This window comes from Ochlerotatus camptorhynchus, unplaced genomic scaffold (assembly GCF_037179485.1).
Source record: "Ochlerotatus camptorhynchus isolate MF236.1 unplaced genomic scaffold, CSIRO-AGI_Acam_v1.1 ptg000443l, whole genome shotgun sequence".
NCBI lineage: Eukaryota > Metazoa > Arthropoda > Insecta > Diptera > Culicidae > Ochlerotatus > Ochlerotatus camptorhynchus.
In genome coordinates this window covers 1,276,223-1,293,921 of record NW_027040929.1, presented here as the reverse complement: position 1 = coordinate 1,293,921, position 17,699 = coordinate 1,276,223, and the positions used below count along the sequence as shown (strand labels likewise).

Below are 17,699 nucleotides of genomic sequence, written 5' to 3'. Positions count from 1 at the left end.
CTGTAGGAGAAACCGACCACAACAAGAAAGACAAGCGGAGGACACCCACAACCACCCAGCGAACGATTCGCTGGGTCATAGCAAGAAAATAATAATTTCATGGGACAATAAGACATTGATTGGGTGCACAGCACATATTGCTCCGCGTACAAGGAACGGACTGTCCCACTCCTTTCCGTTCTCCCGATCTGAATCGACGAGAATCATTAATAATTATTACACACCGCCCCAGCAACAGAACACGGACACACGCTTCTTTCGTCCATTCGTCCACGTGCGCTTCTAGGATCGAAGGAAGAAAATGGTCACACATAGGTACGGACAAAGCAAGCAAGGTCTCGGGAAAACATGGTGAAGATATATATTAAAATATAATAACGACCACGGCATGACCGGCATCCGAGAGCAGGCAGAGGACTGTTCTTTTCGTCCTATAAAGAAATACACACATCATCATTTTTCCAACACGCACACAAACCCACCGGAAACCACCCACGCACGACACGCACCATTATATAGGTGACAAAATATTTTTATTATTTTTCATTTTTGGCCCTTTGACGACCCCAACCGAAGTAGTCGGAAAAGGTTCAAATGTCATTCATCCGCATTTCTTCTTCGCTCAGACAAGGTAGGCGCTGGCTAGCTGGTCCGAACTCCTGACGCAATAAAAAGCAAACGCGTCTCGGTGCTAAAAGCCCAAAAATGGACCATAACAACGGAGTGCTGCGATCCTCCACTTCGCTCAACAACCTAGCGAAGCAAATTGCAAGGATATCGAAAAAATGCCGCATTCTTTCCGTTCTGCTGTCGTCACAGCGGTGAGTCCTTTGTCCAAACTGCGAAGGCTCATTCCATTTCAATTTAATATCGATCTCCTTGCCTTCCTTGCGCCGCTACTCTCCGTTGCTACTGGGTTGGGTAAAATGAACGAGGAGGAGCCCCCGGATGACCTTTTACGTAAATATATATTACGACACAAGAAAACTCGTCCACCGCATGGATGTGTGCATGTTGTACTCATACACTTGACATAAATTAGACAACGGTATCGTGTTCCCGCTTTTGCCTTCAGGTCATTCCGACAAAGGCGACCCAAGGCGACAAAGGAAGAACACAAAAAAAAAACTTTGATCTTAAATAGTTTGTAAGCGAGAGAGTCTTCCCCGTGTGGAACATGGATGACCTTCTGGGCCATTATTCTTTCCACGGTGCGGATTTTCCGTCGTGTACGACAACAACCTCCAGGTTCAACACCGAGTGACACCCCAGGTCCAACAGGGTATAACTAACATACATGAGCTGCTTCTTATTCCTGTTCATATATCGGTAAGATTTCCTCCTAAGCTGTGTGCCGTCGGGGCAGTAAGAAAGTCAGTCAAGTACACACGCCATCGTCGTTGCCGTTTTCCTAGATCCTAGGAGTAGCACAAGGATAAAGATATCCTCGACGGCATCTCTACTCTATATGCCCTCCCATGTGTGTAATGTGCTCAAAGAATACTTTGCAATGACATTGTCATGTTAGAGCATCAACTTCATCGTATATGTGAGAAACGGAACTGCCCGGGTGGATGTGTGACATGTTCCCACCAGAGCAGAGCGGGACCGATCCAAGGAGGCCGAAAAATTAATAGAAAAAGTATGTTTTTCTGCAAGCGGGTTTTCACAAATTCCCTTGGTGCGATCTCATGGCTTGCTGTTGTGTTCATCTCCGTCCGCAAATGAACCCGCCAAGACACATAGTGGTAGCCATTCGAGATGAAGGACGAAAACAAAGCACCTCGCCATTATCCTCAATTTGTTTTCTATTTATTTTTGACCGAGGGGTTTTAAGAATCTAGCGGAACAAGGAAAAGAAATAACGTGGATGCGCTGTCATCTCTGGATGATGCTAGAGTAGAAAGAAGCGTGTTCGCTCTGGAAGGATATAACTGATAGTGCTAATTTAGCACTGTCATAAAAAGTGAACGAGTGAATGAATGAAAGAGAACGATCCGAGCAAGTGGAATAATGGGACATCTCTCGTGTCCTCTGGTAATGATTTGATGCCTTATTCGTTCTTCGAGGAAGGACCGCACTTGAAGATAATAGAGCTGTCACTCGGCGACGGGGGCATTGTGAGGAAGATTTGTTTGACGTAGTTTGAATGATCCCTAGGAGGGTAATCCTTTATGAGAATCAGTCATAATTTGACAAATCTGGATCTGTAATCCTGAAAGCAACGGTTTGAGTTTTTTTTTTTTTTTTTTTTTTTTGTAATCAAATTGAATTTATTTTTATATCCAGATTCTTATTTTGTTAGCGTTTTCTTTTGGAGTTAGCATACGCACTTTTTCTTTCATTACAACTTGTTTGCTTATGTTTCAACATTTCAAATCATATCATCTAGTAGCTGAAAAAAATGGTGATTCTATTTAATTCCATTTAGTACTTCATACCCATGGAAGAAACGTATTTTGACTACAATGTGCAGTCTTCATCAGTGTCATTTCCACACAAAAAACCGAATTTCTCTTACATCGAATGTAAGGTTGGATTTATTATTCCCTCTGTGTATGTTCACAGAAAAAAATATGTTGTAATTTTAAATGTAAAATTACATGTTCGACAATCTGAAATTTAATGAATTAAAGCTTAATTTATATCATTGTTTGTTGAAAATTAAATCAATTTCTATCGAATTTTTTACTTCCATGCAAAAACACTCACATGCCTATAAAATTCAATGCAAGTGCATGCATTATTAAGGGGGTATTCCCAATCTTTTGCCTTTTTTCGGCCTGTTTTTCAATTAATTTTTTTTTTCAAGGAAAATGAATAGTAATGCGCCTAACTCTTTGGGATTCTTGTTTATTGAACATTAAAGTTTACAAATAAATTTTTTTCGACATAAAAAAAGACATTATTGACGTCACAAAATGGCGGCAAACAGACCCCTGTTCGCCGCAAACGCCTGGACGGGCGAAGACTTTTCTCTGGAACGGCTTCATCTGAAACAGATTTCGTGATGAAATTAATAATCTGCATAAGATTCTCTGGAGCTTCTCCCGTTGGCAGCAAAAAATCTTGCAAATTAACTAAATGGCGGCCATATGAAAAAACAGGCGATTTTTAGCCCGCTTTTTTGCAGCTTTAAGGCAAGGTTGCAAAGACTCATTTCAGCTGAAATAATGTTTTTCGGAATAATAAAACCAAAAGATGGTATGATGGCATGTTTTACTTGTAACTTACAAGAAGAGGTTACAAAGTATGCGTTGGAAACACAAAACCTGTAAATTTTGCTTTCTATGAGTCACAATCAGCGATTTGCTGATCGCTGAGTGAGTGAGTGAGTGAGTGAGTGAGTTTGTGAAAAATCGCTGATTGTGACTCTCATGAAGTGAAATAAACAGGTTTAATATGTCAAACACATTCTTTGCAACCTCTTCTTGTATCCTACTAATTCAAAATTTGTTCATGGCATCTAATTATTTCATAATTTAGAAAAACATTGTTTTAGCTGAAATGAGTCTTTGCAACCTTGCTTTAAGGTGCTTCAAACAATGTTAAATGTTAATATTTTTGGCTGAAAGTGGGAGAAGCTCCAAAGAATTTAATAAGGAACAAAATGCGCAAAGATTCAAGTCAATATCTCTTATAGTTTCTGAGAAAAATCTTCGCCCGATAAAAAAAAAATGTGGTTTCGAGAAAAACGCGTTTAAAGTTTTGACTTCAGTTAAAACCATTTTGGGGGTTCTTACCATTAGTCAGCTATGCCTGGACACCGAATTCACTGATCGGAAAACGGCTTGGGGGGATGAAAGTATATAGTCTAAAGTACAAAAAAACGTGAAAAAAAAAAATTGATTTTTTGAAAAAAAAGATCGGGAATACCCCCTTAAATACTTTCATGTAAAATTAATATTTTATTGCTGTATTTTTTCTACTAAGGCCAGAAAACAAATCAATGTGCCATATGTAACAACAAATGTAATGAAATGTTCTTGCAGTGGACTGCAGCATACAAGCAAGTTTTTTCCAGAATGCATGTTTTTGTATAAAACCTCCACGAAATAATTTTCTAGACGCAATGCATTTGGGGAAACAAACTTTGCTCGAAAAATAAGCTAAGATAAAAATTACTTAATTATTTAAAAAACCCTCCGGTGATCACATTACAGAAAAATAAATATTAAGATCAAGTATAAACATGAAACTACAACGTGCTGAATCTACACCTACCAAACTAATAAGTTATTAGTAATAAGTAAATTAAGTAAATTAGTAATAAGTAAATTAATTAATAAGCAAATTATCTAATAAGTAAATCAGTAATAACCTAAAAATAAAGAACTGATGGCGAATATATACAATTCTTTAACAAGGAAACATCCCCAATGCTTGGTAGCCTTCATAATGAAAGTTATGAATTGGAATAGTGGAATACTCACAAGAATGGATTGTTATAACCATAAGCAGTACGGTGTCCAATAGTCCACAAGAAGTACGGATTGTGGAGACGATGGACTGTAGCGTGGAAGTGGATATCCCGGAGCACACTACTGCAGTCAACATTATTACTAATCAAGTCAAAAATAAATAGTCTCTGCAGGAATATTCGGTGACTCGATAGTGTTTACAGTACACATCTGTGTTCGTATGGTGGAAAGTTATCAGGATTGGTCCATGGAAGCTGTCCTAAGGCGAATCTGACAAAACGTTTCTGGATTCTTTCGATGCGCGATATGTGATTTGGAACCCAGATTTGTACTCCATATTCCAGAACGCTACAAACCAAGGGGCAGTACAATGATTTCAAAGCGTGCACATCATTAATCGAATTGCGCAGCGTTGCGACGCAGGAATCCAAGCAAGAAATTGACCTTTGCAATTGACATAGATATGAGCTCGTTGGATCGTTGGACTTTCATTTTTGGAGAAAGTCAGAATAAATCAGAATGCAGCTTCAGGGATCTTTCGGCGGATATCAGAAGAATCTCGAAGTCATAATTAGACTGGAACTAGCTTCCGTGCAAACATGTGAGATGGTCCAAGAAAAAAAAATAATAAAAAAATAGTTGAAAGAGGCATTCAGGGTGAATCAGAAAACCTTCAAGGCGAAGTCAAAAGACATTTCTGGAAACGGAAAGGAAATCAGAAGAAACTTCCTGAAGTAGTAAGAAGCAACTCCTGAGGAAAGTTAGCAGAAATCGCAAAAAGTTGTCAAAATCTGGTAAAGTCTAAATACACTTCCTGGAGTAGTTATTATATCAAAATATTAAAATTAAATAGCTGTATATATTAAGTACTTTCTGGCTATGAAGTAATGAAATTGAATTGTTAGCGGAATGCTTTAAATAAAACAGCAAAAAAGGTGATCTTCCATTTAATTACACTTAATTAATATAGGTATCCATGACAGATACGTATTTCGGCTACAATGTGCAGTCTTCATCAGTGTCATTCCCACTAAATAACCTATCAAAACCTAATCCCCTTAAGTACTCATCCCCTAGATAAAAATGTCAAGATCACAGGAATAAAACTGAAAATGCTAAAAATGCTGCTAGCTTTCTCGGCTTTCCAGGAACTCTCGATGGGTGACCACCTAGAGCTTTTTTCCACACAAACAGAATTTGAAAAATTGAAGAGGAAGTCATGGTTTTATTATTATTTTACATTGAAGATCAGTTAATTACCTTTAACTTCTTCTCAGGTGTCATTTTGTTCAGATAAGTTATGATTAAAAAAAAGAATACTTAATTTTTAACTAGGCATTTTTTAAAAGTCAATATCTCATCAATTTGTGACTTTTCATCAAATCCATGTATGGAACGTTGAATAAATTTAGAAGTTTTTTTTTTTACAAAAATATTCCATTTTTTGTATGCCTTATAATGTCTGCACCGTTAAACACTGTAAAAACAAACAAAAAACTGAAACTTTTCGGAGCCAAAAAAACATTTATTCAAAAGGGATATGTTTTCAGGAACTTAAAACTTTGTTAATCATCGATAGAATTGCTATTTTCCGCAATGATGGCCTCAACACGCTTCCGGAATGCTTGACAGGTTCTGATAGTAGGCTTGCTGTACTGGAGTGGCGTTTGGCACAGGCCTTGGCCTACATGACGCACCAAACTGAATAATCCAAGGGCTGGATGGCGGCCACATATCTTCCGGCCAAAAACGGCAGATGTTCATTCAGCCAATTCTGCGTGCGGTTTGAGGTGTGGCATGGTGGCCCTTCTTGCTGAAAGGCCACATTAGGCTCCGATCCATATTGATCGATAATCCACGGAAGGACATACTTACTAAGAAAGCCGATATACGCCTCCGTATTCGCTTTATCCCCTTCAGGAATGGTGCATACATTATCACGCATACGGTCTACCCTTCTTTGTAAAAAGCAGGATTCTGCATTTTCGAAACAAAGAAAAGAAAATGAACTCTCCGCAGAATCGCTTCATTTCGAGCAATATCATTTTCGTGTTAGTCATCGTGTTTCTTGTTATCTAGTCACGTTGAACATTCCTCTTTTCAAACATGACTGGACTTTCACTTGTTTCGTTTGTCAATTGCTTCAGTTCATTTAATTTGAAGCAAAGAGTTGTTTCAATTGACGCAAAGTATGACTTGAAAACTGCTTCCTTCGTTTTTTTCACTTTCACTTCAATTCAGGGCTTATTCGACTTGTCACGACCTGACGACGCAGGTATCAAAATAAATTATAAGGATGACATCCTATAATCTGGTAGTAATAATATATTATTTTATATTAAACGAAAATTAATTTAACGAGGCCATTCTGGAGTCCAAGATGGCAGCCATCGGGGTCAGGGAAAGCCGCTGTCTTGGATTACAAAATGGCGTCGGATATCGATTTTTGGCTTCTAGACGTCACCTTGATGCTAAAAAAAACATATATATAGGTATTTGATAGAATTTCTCTCTTAATCTGAAATCGATTTCGATTTGTAGACTTCATACCGATTACAAAAATAACAATTTTGATGTGTATTTGACTGTATTTCCACTTTTTCGCAAATCGAAAGCCGTTATTTTCGATTTCAATATGGCGTCGGATATCGATTTTCATCCGATTCCAAAAATATCTTTATTGATAAGTATTTGACAGCATTTCCCACTTTTTCTTAAACTGGAAGCCGCCATCTTGGATTTCAAAATGGTGTCGAATATCAATTTTCGATCTCTAGACGTCACCCCGATTAAAAAATACCCATATTGATGGGTAAGCAACCCACTCGACAATGATAAATTTGACATCCACGTGCACAGATCTGAACCGAAATGAACCGAGTGAACAAGTAACAAAAGTTATAAAAACTGCACGAATTTGGATCGAACAGCTTCGCTTCAATGCAAAAGTAAGTTCATTTGACAATGAAAGCAGAAATGAACACGAGTCAAGCCAAAACAAACAGAATGAAAACTGATCGAAAGTTCTGTTGATGTTAACGGGGATCTGCTCGAAGAGAAGACAGAATGACTTTCAATTTAAAGAGATGGTTGACAGCTTCATCGTCGCCTGACGATTTTCGATTGAAATTGACTTTATGGGGCCCTGGTAAGAAGGGTAAAACAACAACGAAATGGCACTTAAACCCCAAAACTGATCTAACCTACGCGAAAATGGTTTGACAACACCAAAACGCTTCCATGGTTATGAAACGGCAAAATAGCGAAAGTTATGAAGTGAGAAGTTAGTAGAATATAATTTTCAAAGTGGGAATGACACTGACGAAGACTACACATTGTAGTCGAAATAAGTATTTGCTATGGATAAATGGAATGAAATGGAAAATAACCAGCTTTTTTCCTATTGATAAAACAGCACTAAAACACTAAATACAAACTGGTGCAGGTTTTTGTTCGATCTGTAATTCAACCTCATACTTCGAAATAGCCTTATAGAAGTATGATGTAGTATGACATGTAAGTATGGCAAAAATGTCCTTGCAATCACTCCAAAAATACCACCTACCTAAAGAAGCCAATGTCGTCGACTACCCTCAGAATGACTCCCATTGATCTTGTTTTGCAAAATCATGAAGTTTTGCATGTCACAAGCCCCATACATTGAAACCGTTAAAAAAATGCCCACTTTCCTGTGGAATCTGGATCCCCTCAAAATGGTCTGACCTGAAGGACCTTAGGGGTAAAGGGTCAATCATTGTAATTAAATAAACAAATAACCCTCAGAATGACCCCCAAAAGGTATTATCTCTTGTATTGCCTGTTTGTCTCCTGATGTCTGGTTGCCAGTTGCCACTCATTATGGTTTATGGTCTTTGGTAAAAGGAGCACACATTGCAAAGTTCCTTTGCAAACTATGTCATCGAATATGAAAATTTTCCACTTTAATCTCGCATTGTCTCCATAGAATTTGTCCGGGGTGAGATTTGAATTCGTGACTTTGGCGTGAGAGGTATGGTTACTAACCACTACGCCAGGGTCACCCCCTAAGATGATAGAGGTCTACCACTCATTGTAGCCCGGAAACTAGTCCGATAGCTGTGGGCTCTCCTAACTGTTGAACTTGATCAAGCATAATAACCTCTGATTGTCATCAGCAAATCGCTGTATGAAGGGCCAAAAACGAATGCATGGATTGATAGGCAAGTTCCATTTCCTTGGGACAATTAGGAATCTCCTTCCAACAACTTGATCAGCCAATTGGTCAGAAAACAAGCCATCAAACAGGAAGATGCCCCAATAAATGGGGAGAAGAGCCCACCCTTTATCCACGAAATGTGAGCAACAGCGAGTTGACATCGTCACTCTCACCCTCCAAATCGCTTCAATTGGGTGCCCTGATGGTCCCTCCTCATCCCGAATTTTGGATATATAGTAATATGTAATATAATAATCAGATACCAGAGGCATAACGTCTACAAAAATATGCGAGTCGATTGAAATCTGCCGAAAATAAATGAGGGCTAAGCTGATTCTTAACATAGAATCGTAGATGCATAGGCGAATGATAAGAGAAAGGAGATGCAAATGTGTTGACATGCAGAATTTGAAGTCGTCGATATTGAATGCGCATGTTTAAATATCGTTGATCCAGTTATCTATCATATAAATTTGCATTTCATCTAGTTATGATTAGTGTCAATGATACTTAGATTTCGATGGCAGATGGTTCAATTACCTTTTATGTGTTACCAATCATCACATAGGCTATTCATAGTGCTTCTATTGTAGCTCATAAGTTAATAATAAAGCAAGTGCAAGCCTCCCTTAGCTCAGTTGGTAAAGGCGCAACTACAATGCAAGACCATGTTGGATTCGTGTGTTCGATTTCTGGTTCGGTCTACGAATTTTTCGTTTTGGAAAAATTCACGACTTTCCTGGGCAGAACCTTATGATTGTTCTTGCTACACAAATATACTAATGCATGGAAATACTATTCTAATGGCACTTAAACTGAAAAGATTTTCATCTAATTTTCGCCAGATTTTGCTCTTAGCTGCCCAAGATAGATTGAAAATCATGCAATCCATCGTGAGAACATTTCACAAAAACTGCATTAGAAAAGCTACATACTTTGATCTAGATCAAAATATTTTCGACCATTTCTTCATAAGGCCTTCAACTTTCGGAAGAAAGTATTTAAAATTACCTCAGGACCAACACCATAATTTGGGCAGTAGAGGATTAAATCAATTCGACTAGAACGTATCATCACAGCAGGCCGCTCAAGTCCGTTAAACACTGAAAAGATTACGCTCCTGAAATATGACTACTTTTACATTCAAACCTTTTCCGAGCGTTGTAAGCATACATTGTCCAAAAGCCAGAAGCAACAATCGTGCGTATGCAATATACGATCGGGCATCGGATGTGGTTAATGGCTTATCCCTCTCATGCTCGTCTCCATCGTTCATATCCGATAACCACGCGCCGCACGAACCTTCCGTTCACCCTACTACCCCCGCAAAACAAACGGTCAGGGCCGATTTCTCCAACAACGTGTTCCCGAAATGATGATAATGGCGACCGATTCTCTACATATCGAGTATATCCTGTCACGCTTTTATTGGGCCATAAAACTCAGAGCCCCCGGGACGGCCGACGACGCGACGTCATCCACAGCCTTTTATTCACCATGTTGTGACACTTTGCACGCGACGACAACGACGACGACGACGACGGTGAGAAGAATAGACAATTCCTTCACCGTCGCGCTGCTGTTCTGCTCTTCAAAAGTCGATAATAAATAACAATATTACATTCTTTTGTTGTATCGCATTTAAAGTGGAAAACTGCTTATTTTTTATTCCTTTATATGTGTCATTTTATTAACGTTTATGATTTCCACTTTCGGTGGAGCTCGACCGAAGGTGTGTTGCTCTGCTACTGGCTTCCAGTCTTGAGCGTGAGTTCCATACCGAAATATTATATTGAAAAAGAGGTCCCATAAAAGCCACGAATAAAAGATGAACACTTGCTCGCTTCCGTTTTCAGGGACATCGTTTGTGTCTGTCGTCGGAGCTCAGGAAAAAGGGACGCGCATAAAAGTTGCTCCCCACGTCGATAAATAGACAATATGGCATGATTCGATGTACATTTGCCGATTTTTACGATAACTAGGCAGATCTCGGTGTACATGATCTGCGTAATTGGCTCCGTTCCGCAGGGCCATTAAGCGGAAATTGATTTCAGTAATATTCAATTCTCTAACTACACCACCCCACAGACAGTGGCCGGTGGCATCAAGTGAGCCAAGAAATAAACGTCAATAAAGGGGTCCATTCCCTTAATTCCTGCTTTCCCATCCTCCTCCTTCTCGTTTTGGCATTATCTTCTGCTTCGCTGCAAGTAGGTACACATAGCAGGCGAGGAAAAGCGAGTCGTACTGAAAAGGGGTACAGCACTCTCAGAGATCAAAATCGAACCGTAATCGTCTTGGCGCCACAAAACTATATCGATGTTTATACTCCGCATCGCCTTTTGTGCCCGCAGCCATTGATGACTTTGGCCCGATCCGCTCCATTGCAATCCCCCTAGCCCCAATCCAAGTCGTCGACCACTGTAGCACACTGTAGTGTTCAAAATTTCTTTACATCAACAAAATTTATCGCTCCAAGACCGAGAGGAAAGAGCGAAAACTATTCGGGTGAACGGGAAAATTGAGCAAACCCGAGGGGGAGATGGGGAGGTTTAATGGTAATGATGTTCTGATGAGAAGAGGAATGAGACTTGCCGCTTGGATGGACTTTGGCGCGTAGCAGCAGCGGACTGTTAAATGATCCGCATCCGAAAAGCTTCTCCACCCAAAGCTCAATCCCATCATCGGGCACGGCACGACAACGGTGGAACGTTGTTGACCGATTGCGTTGACTTTTCGTAACTGATGAGCTGTGAAACTTGGGTGATGGTTCTGGAAATAGGCAAATCATGGTCTAGCTAGGTGATTTGCTCTGGAGAAAATCAAGACGGCGTACGGGAGGGTTGTTTTGCTATTGTTCGAATTTTGTGGTAAATAGCACGGCTCATCAACTGTGAGCGACAAAATAGCAAATAAACTCTCAATCTGAAGCAGTTTCGGGACGTTAATTTTGTCAACATTTTCCGTTAGAGGAACCTACACATTGACTACGTTAGGTGAAGCGTTGTTATCTTTAATTTTACTACGTTCAAACAAAACTGCATTCGTCTCCATAGCTTCCTTTGACTGACCTTCAACTTCAATCAGTCATGTTTTCTGTTCATGTTTCGAAAAACAACAAATCACCATCTACATCAATATGCCATCCGAAGTACAAACCATATTGAAAGCAACTTTTGGTAAACAAAAACCGAAAATTCCCCGTCAAATACTGTTCGACTTGTCAAAGGTGGTCGGGGGATGGAGGAGAGCGGGGAAGAAAGCAATCACGAAATCACTCTCCACCGCGTGCGCCAGCGGAAAAGTTTCATCGGAAAAACTCCACCAATAAATAAGTAGCATTCTTCCGGTCTGCCTGCCAGCGACGCCGTCCGGTACTTCGACGGCGCTGAGAAAAAAAGCGAGCAAATATTTGATTAAACATCGACAAATATCATAAAACGGGATCGTAAATCGCACGGCAGCAATTGAACTAGCTTTATGGATGGAAAAGAGGAGGAAAAGTTGCACGAGTAATGGCACTTAAATAGTTTACAACAGGCTTCCCGAGTTTTCGGTCAGTTTGCCGCTTCATTGACAAAATCTTCCCCTGGAAAAAAGGAAGAAAGTAGCAGGAGGTCGATGCTCCGTGCATCTTGAAAGGTCGGTGGCAATTTATAGCGATTCTTCGAAGGAAAGCCCTTTCTGAACTTGTTCCTGTTTCGTTCTGTTCTGTCTTTCTAGGCATAAAATGAACCCATTAGCAGTCATAAAGTGAAGCGGCGGCGGCGGCACTGGCTATTTTTGGCTGGTTCTCAAGCATAAAGCCCATAAACACACACAGGCGCTTCTGGCTCCTCGTACAAGGCTCCGGGCGAATTTTCCACAATAAATATTCATAAACCGGGGCGTCCCCTGCTGGCTAACTACATCGAGACGTTGGCGGGATTCTTGGCTTGGCTTCTGCTGGTCATTCTTGGTCGGGTCTCTGTACGGATCGTAAATCTGGGAACGTCAAAAAGTAGGCCATGCCATACTGCTGTTGCTGCTGGTGGTGCTACAAGCCAAACATCAAAGGCGGCCATGTCCCGTATCTTGAATGTCGATAAAGTGAAGTAGTTACTTTTTTACGACACAATCCGGTTGACGTCGACCTGGTAGCATGTCACACTAGCGCCGCCGATCCGTTTCACACGACCAGAAGCTGTAGCCTACGACGGCCGGTTTTTCCGGTGCGGTTCCATTCATTTTCCGTTCGGTTCGTTCCAGGAGTTGACGAGCTTTATGACGTTTTTAAGAGATTTTTCAATTTTCTACACTTTAAACTAATTTTATGGTTCTGTACCGATTTGCGTTTCGCCCCTTCCCAACTAGTGCCGGTGCTTGTAGGCAACTTTTATGGCACTGATTTATAAATCTTCCCCTTTCTTTATGTAAACCCGTTGCGTAATCCAAAAATTTAACGACTTTTCTGTCATATTTAATAGACTTTTTTTTTCTCTCATGCCGTCAACTCCCGGCACGGTATCGTAAAATCTCTCATACAAATAATTCCGCATAGATTATGTAAATGGGTTCTCTAACTAGCTTCGGGTGCGTTTACGGTCCGTGACGGAGCGGCTCATCACTCGCTTGAGATAAAGTGAAATTGCCCGTTTACCTGTGGTGAGTTTGGCTAATTGGAACAGTTTTGTGGTTAATTTATTTCCATAGATAAAACAAGGAGTTTCCATCATGACCACGGTGGAATAAACTGCGGGAAAGGGGTATGACCATATGACCTCCAACGAGGTATTATTTAGGTAGGTGGAGTTTCGATGATCCCTGCAGCGAGAATCGTGCGTGGACTTTGACATCCGCAGCCAATCGTGTCAATTTTACGCTTTTGATTTCCTAAATACCCAACTAGAAATTCAGTTACGGCCCACCCCTGACGGCGGGCTAATAGATTTCAATCCAAGTAAGCCAGAATCCAATTCGTTCCACCACTGACGGGCTGCTTCGATCGGGGCGAGAGAAGCTTAAAACGAATTAAAATCTCTGCTTGTTCTCAATCAGTTTTAGAACCCGCACCTCACATACATACTCACGGGTCACGCCTGATGTGTGACGAGATTGTTGAACCGTAACCTCAAAAGTCTATCGTTTATAATTGGATTTTTTGGCGAGTGTCGGAGCGAAATGGGAAAATTTTGTTTCCATTTCGACAGGGTAATTAATGTGCTCGACCTTCCGGGGCTGAAACATCGTCAGCAGATCGGGGCTGCGTAAAATATATGAACCTCAGCACTTTATTAATTGGAAAATCGGCTGCTAGTTTGACACAATTACCATGAAATAGTACTTGACGAATTGACAGATTTACAATTACCAATCGAGTTGATATCGGCTGAAATGCTGTTAATTAGCTAAAACTACCGATGCTGACAGAGTGCGGTTATCGAAGGCCTTTTGATCATTACGTGATTGTAATCGAGATTACCTCATTTCTACCATGACATTAAAGCTGGACTCAACCCCTTCTTGTGACAGCACTCACACTCACAGTTGCATACTGACACGCTAATTTTACGTCATCCTGTCATGTCCAATCGGAATCAGACGCACTCACTTCACCGATCTAGAAGGTCCTGGACGTCTGTCATAGGCAAAAAATAACCTCAAGGCCTACCACGGTCCCGCACATCCGGACAGGGTTGGACATTATGCCGGCAAATTAAAATTATCACCATATCGCATACCACCGGACCTGGACCGGTGATTTAGTTGGGGCTCTTCGTCCTATGCTTTATGCTTCTGCGAGGGTGGGGCGTGCAATGCGTGATTGATAATTGCTCAGACAGCGTACGGAAATGAGATTTATGATGATGAGACCCTGCACACTAGCTCTAGCCCGCAAACATCAAAGACTAGTCAGGCAGGATAACGACAACAACAACAACAACAACAACAACAACGACGACAACAATCGTTGGTTCATAAATCACAGCATGTCATGACATCGCTTCTACCGGTTTGATTCGCGTCTCGTCCGTCGTCGTTCGGCAGAGCATGAGGAGATGTTTTCGCCCTAGCTGTCATTGATGGGTGTGTGAGACAATAATAACAATAACAACAACAACGACATCCAGAACGTCACAAATATTAGCCGGATCAGAATCCGACAAATGGCGAGAAGCAGGTGAGTGAGTGAGTGCGTGGTAATGATAGTGATTATTGCGATGTTCATTTCGCCGGTGGCTAAAATGCTTCGTCGGATGAGTTTGGATGATGACGATGATGAGCAAATTATTATGTACTCTGGCCATCAGCACACGCATTGGTACCTAGCGCAAGTTTATGATGCAGCGAGACTCGACAACATTTACCGGACTCGTGCCGAGGAATTATGTGTCTGTGTACGAATGTAAACACATTATAGAGACTATCGCTGGAATTATGATAAATAGGTGACAGTTGTGGGCTGCGATTAAGTCGTTCCGCTTCTCACGTGGATTGTCTTGTTCGCTTGGAACACACTGTTTATAGACACCGATTGGTGGCCAGAGTCTGTGAGGAACTCGGTCGTTGGTGATCGACATTTGAAAGAGAAAGTTGTCAGGTCATATGCACTCATAATGATGCACAGATTGAATCTTACATGAATTATGGAAATTTTTGACAGAAACCAACATAAATTCATGATAAATTTAGAGTCAAAATGAAGGAACTTCAGAAAAGTTTGATGACAACTACTGGAAGAAATTAATAGCGGTTAACATCTTCATAAAAATGCCAGTGAGCAGTTTTAGCCCAAAAAGCGAAAATAAAATGAAACGATTCAAAAACGACCTTCTCCGATTTGTATGAGACTTTTGGTCTCGAATTTCTATCAAAACCGGCTTCTGATAACATCGACAATGAAGCTAACCAGCTGTGAGACTATCAAATCGCACAAATGTTCACCTAAATCGCTTGCAAATACCTATATATCAAACGTTTTTATTTCATCAACGTCGTTACTCACCTTCTTACCACTTCATGTATGTATGTGTATATTTACGTGCGCATCAGATTCATTCCTCATCAAACCAATCAATGCAACGGCACCTTTTTCACCTCATCCGCCCGCACAATTGAAACCGTAAACCATAACTAACCTGTCTCTTTCAATCTCTCTCCCCAACCCCCGCCAGGCTGCCTCCTGGACGGAGTTCCGCCTTCAGCTCCACCAGATGTACCACCGCGTAATCCAACAATGAATCGGATGAATGGTCGCGTCACCGGTAACCCTACGGAGCTAGGCGTCGACTTTGAGCCGTCGTGTCTGGTGCGAACGCCATCGGGCAACGTGTACATTCCGAGCGGAAATCTAGGTAAGACCATCCCGTCAGGACAACGACGACGACGACGACAACGATGCGACGATTCCGAGTCTGAGTGCAGAGATAGGATAAACATTGGAGGAGGATCATATTTCTCAAAACGCTGAAAACCCTTTCCTTACCCATCTGTTGGTCTGTTGAACAACTTCCACTCGACGTCAACTCGAAAGACGACGGCGCTGGGAACGGGAAATTGAAGCTTCTTTTGATAAATTATTTAATAGAAATGTTAGGCAAACATACCCACGAAGCCACCCACGTCGTCGGGATCGAGTTCCAGTAGCTCGCAACTAACCCGTCATAGTGCTAAGTAAACAAACAATGGCACACTAGCGACTGCCGACGACACCCAAAAACGGTGCGGAACTACTCCGTGATCGACCGGGCAGGAGAGTTTCCATTTCGGGTGTTGGAGGGTGTATCGAAAATTAATTAAAACTTCTGTCAATTCACGTTGAAGCAGCCACCTGTACGAGCAGCCAGCCAGCAGCGGCAATGTCACAGGCGTGCCTCTGAGAGCCTCTTGTTTGTTTGTTTCTGGCAGATGATCAAAAACACCAACATTCGCTTTTTTAATTGGATCCCTTAGCGAGTTATGCTGGGATGGCTAGGTTAGGGATAGAGGCAACATTCCATTGCGAAAAAAAACCGCTCACTAGGTTGGTATGCAATGCGAAACTACCTTCTGGTTGACATGTGTTCTGTGTGAGGTTAGGTGACTTTTGTTCCATGGTTATTGAATTTCAAAGATCTGACGGTGGGTTGTTTTTTTTACCTGTGGTCAACGAAATTCGAATCCAAGGCCTAGTGCTATGTGGAAAGTAAACAATAGAACTTGTGTAATGGTATGCCTCACCGATACCATGCGCTGGTTGCTGTTGATTGGGATTTGGCACGGACAGGTTGTGCAGCGGAAGCTGAATTTAATTACATGGCTTTTGTTAGGTTAGGAGTAGAAGCACTACATTGTTAGGATTGGATTGGGACATTGAAAAAAAATCAGAGATTGTGTCATGGGTTCAAAATTATCATATTTGAAATAATTATTGATGACGAAAACAGTTTAGTTCATTAATCAATTACTTTATTCTTGCGCTTTACCGTGAAATGGTCTAATAGTCAATCTACAGTCAATCATCCGTAACACGAAACTGAATGCAACATTTAATTAGAGCAGATAATGAAGTACGGAGATTCATCTTGAATTTTTTTATGGGAAAAGTGTTTAACTTGGGTGTCCATCGAGTGAGGACCAGTAAGGGAGAGTTGACTGTACTAATAAGTGAATATTGAATCAAAAATAACGTGAAAGTGTCTCCCAGTAATATTCATTGGAATCGCTTTACCCCATTACCAAGGTCGATAAAATAAATTATTCTTAGCTCTAAACTCTGAAACATTTTTAAGTGCCAGATTTATAGAGCAACGTTTCTCAAACTTTAGTCTACCCACGTTCAGTCGGCATAGGGTAAGTGAGCAAGTTTTTGGCCCTAGTGGTCCTCTAATTGAACTTAATTTTCATTTTTATTAGTTTTTTTATCAAATGTATTTCGATACTAGGTTAGAGCATATATTTCGCCATATAAAATCTTAAAAATTTATTTCAAATTTGAGTTAAGCCCTAGGGCCAAAAACTAGAACACTATTGCCATAACAGGCACACTTACCATAGTGTGGAAAAAGGAACTCATAACCCTAAATAATTAACGCTCCAGCGCACATAAGAGAACGATTAAAGTG

The 17,699-nt window shown here is 40.8% G+C and overlaps 1 protein-coding gene across 7 annotated transcripts in view; it reads left to right on the top strand.

The window, feature by feature from the left end:
- Window positions 1–17,699, top strand: part of Ten-m (teneurin transmembrane protein Ten-m) — a 409,761-nt gene that overhangs the window by 157,660 nt on the left and 234,402 nt on the right. For 6 of the 7 annotated variants that reach the window (XM_065234804.1, XM_065234802.1, XM_065234803.1 and 3 more), the window contains one exon: window positions 15,771–15,950. The exons of the other annotated variant lie outside the window; for it this stretch is intronic. In XM_065234804.1, coding sequence (XP_065090876.1) covers window positions 15,833–15,950 — 118 coding nt within the window. In that variant the 5' untranslated portion in view covers window positions 15,771–15,832. The remainder of the gene's footprint in view (window positions 1–15,770; window positions 15,951–17,699) is intronic. 7 annotated transcript variants of the gene reach the window in all.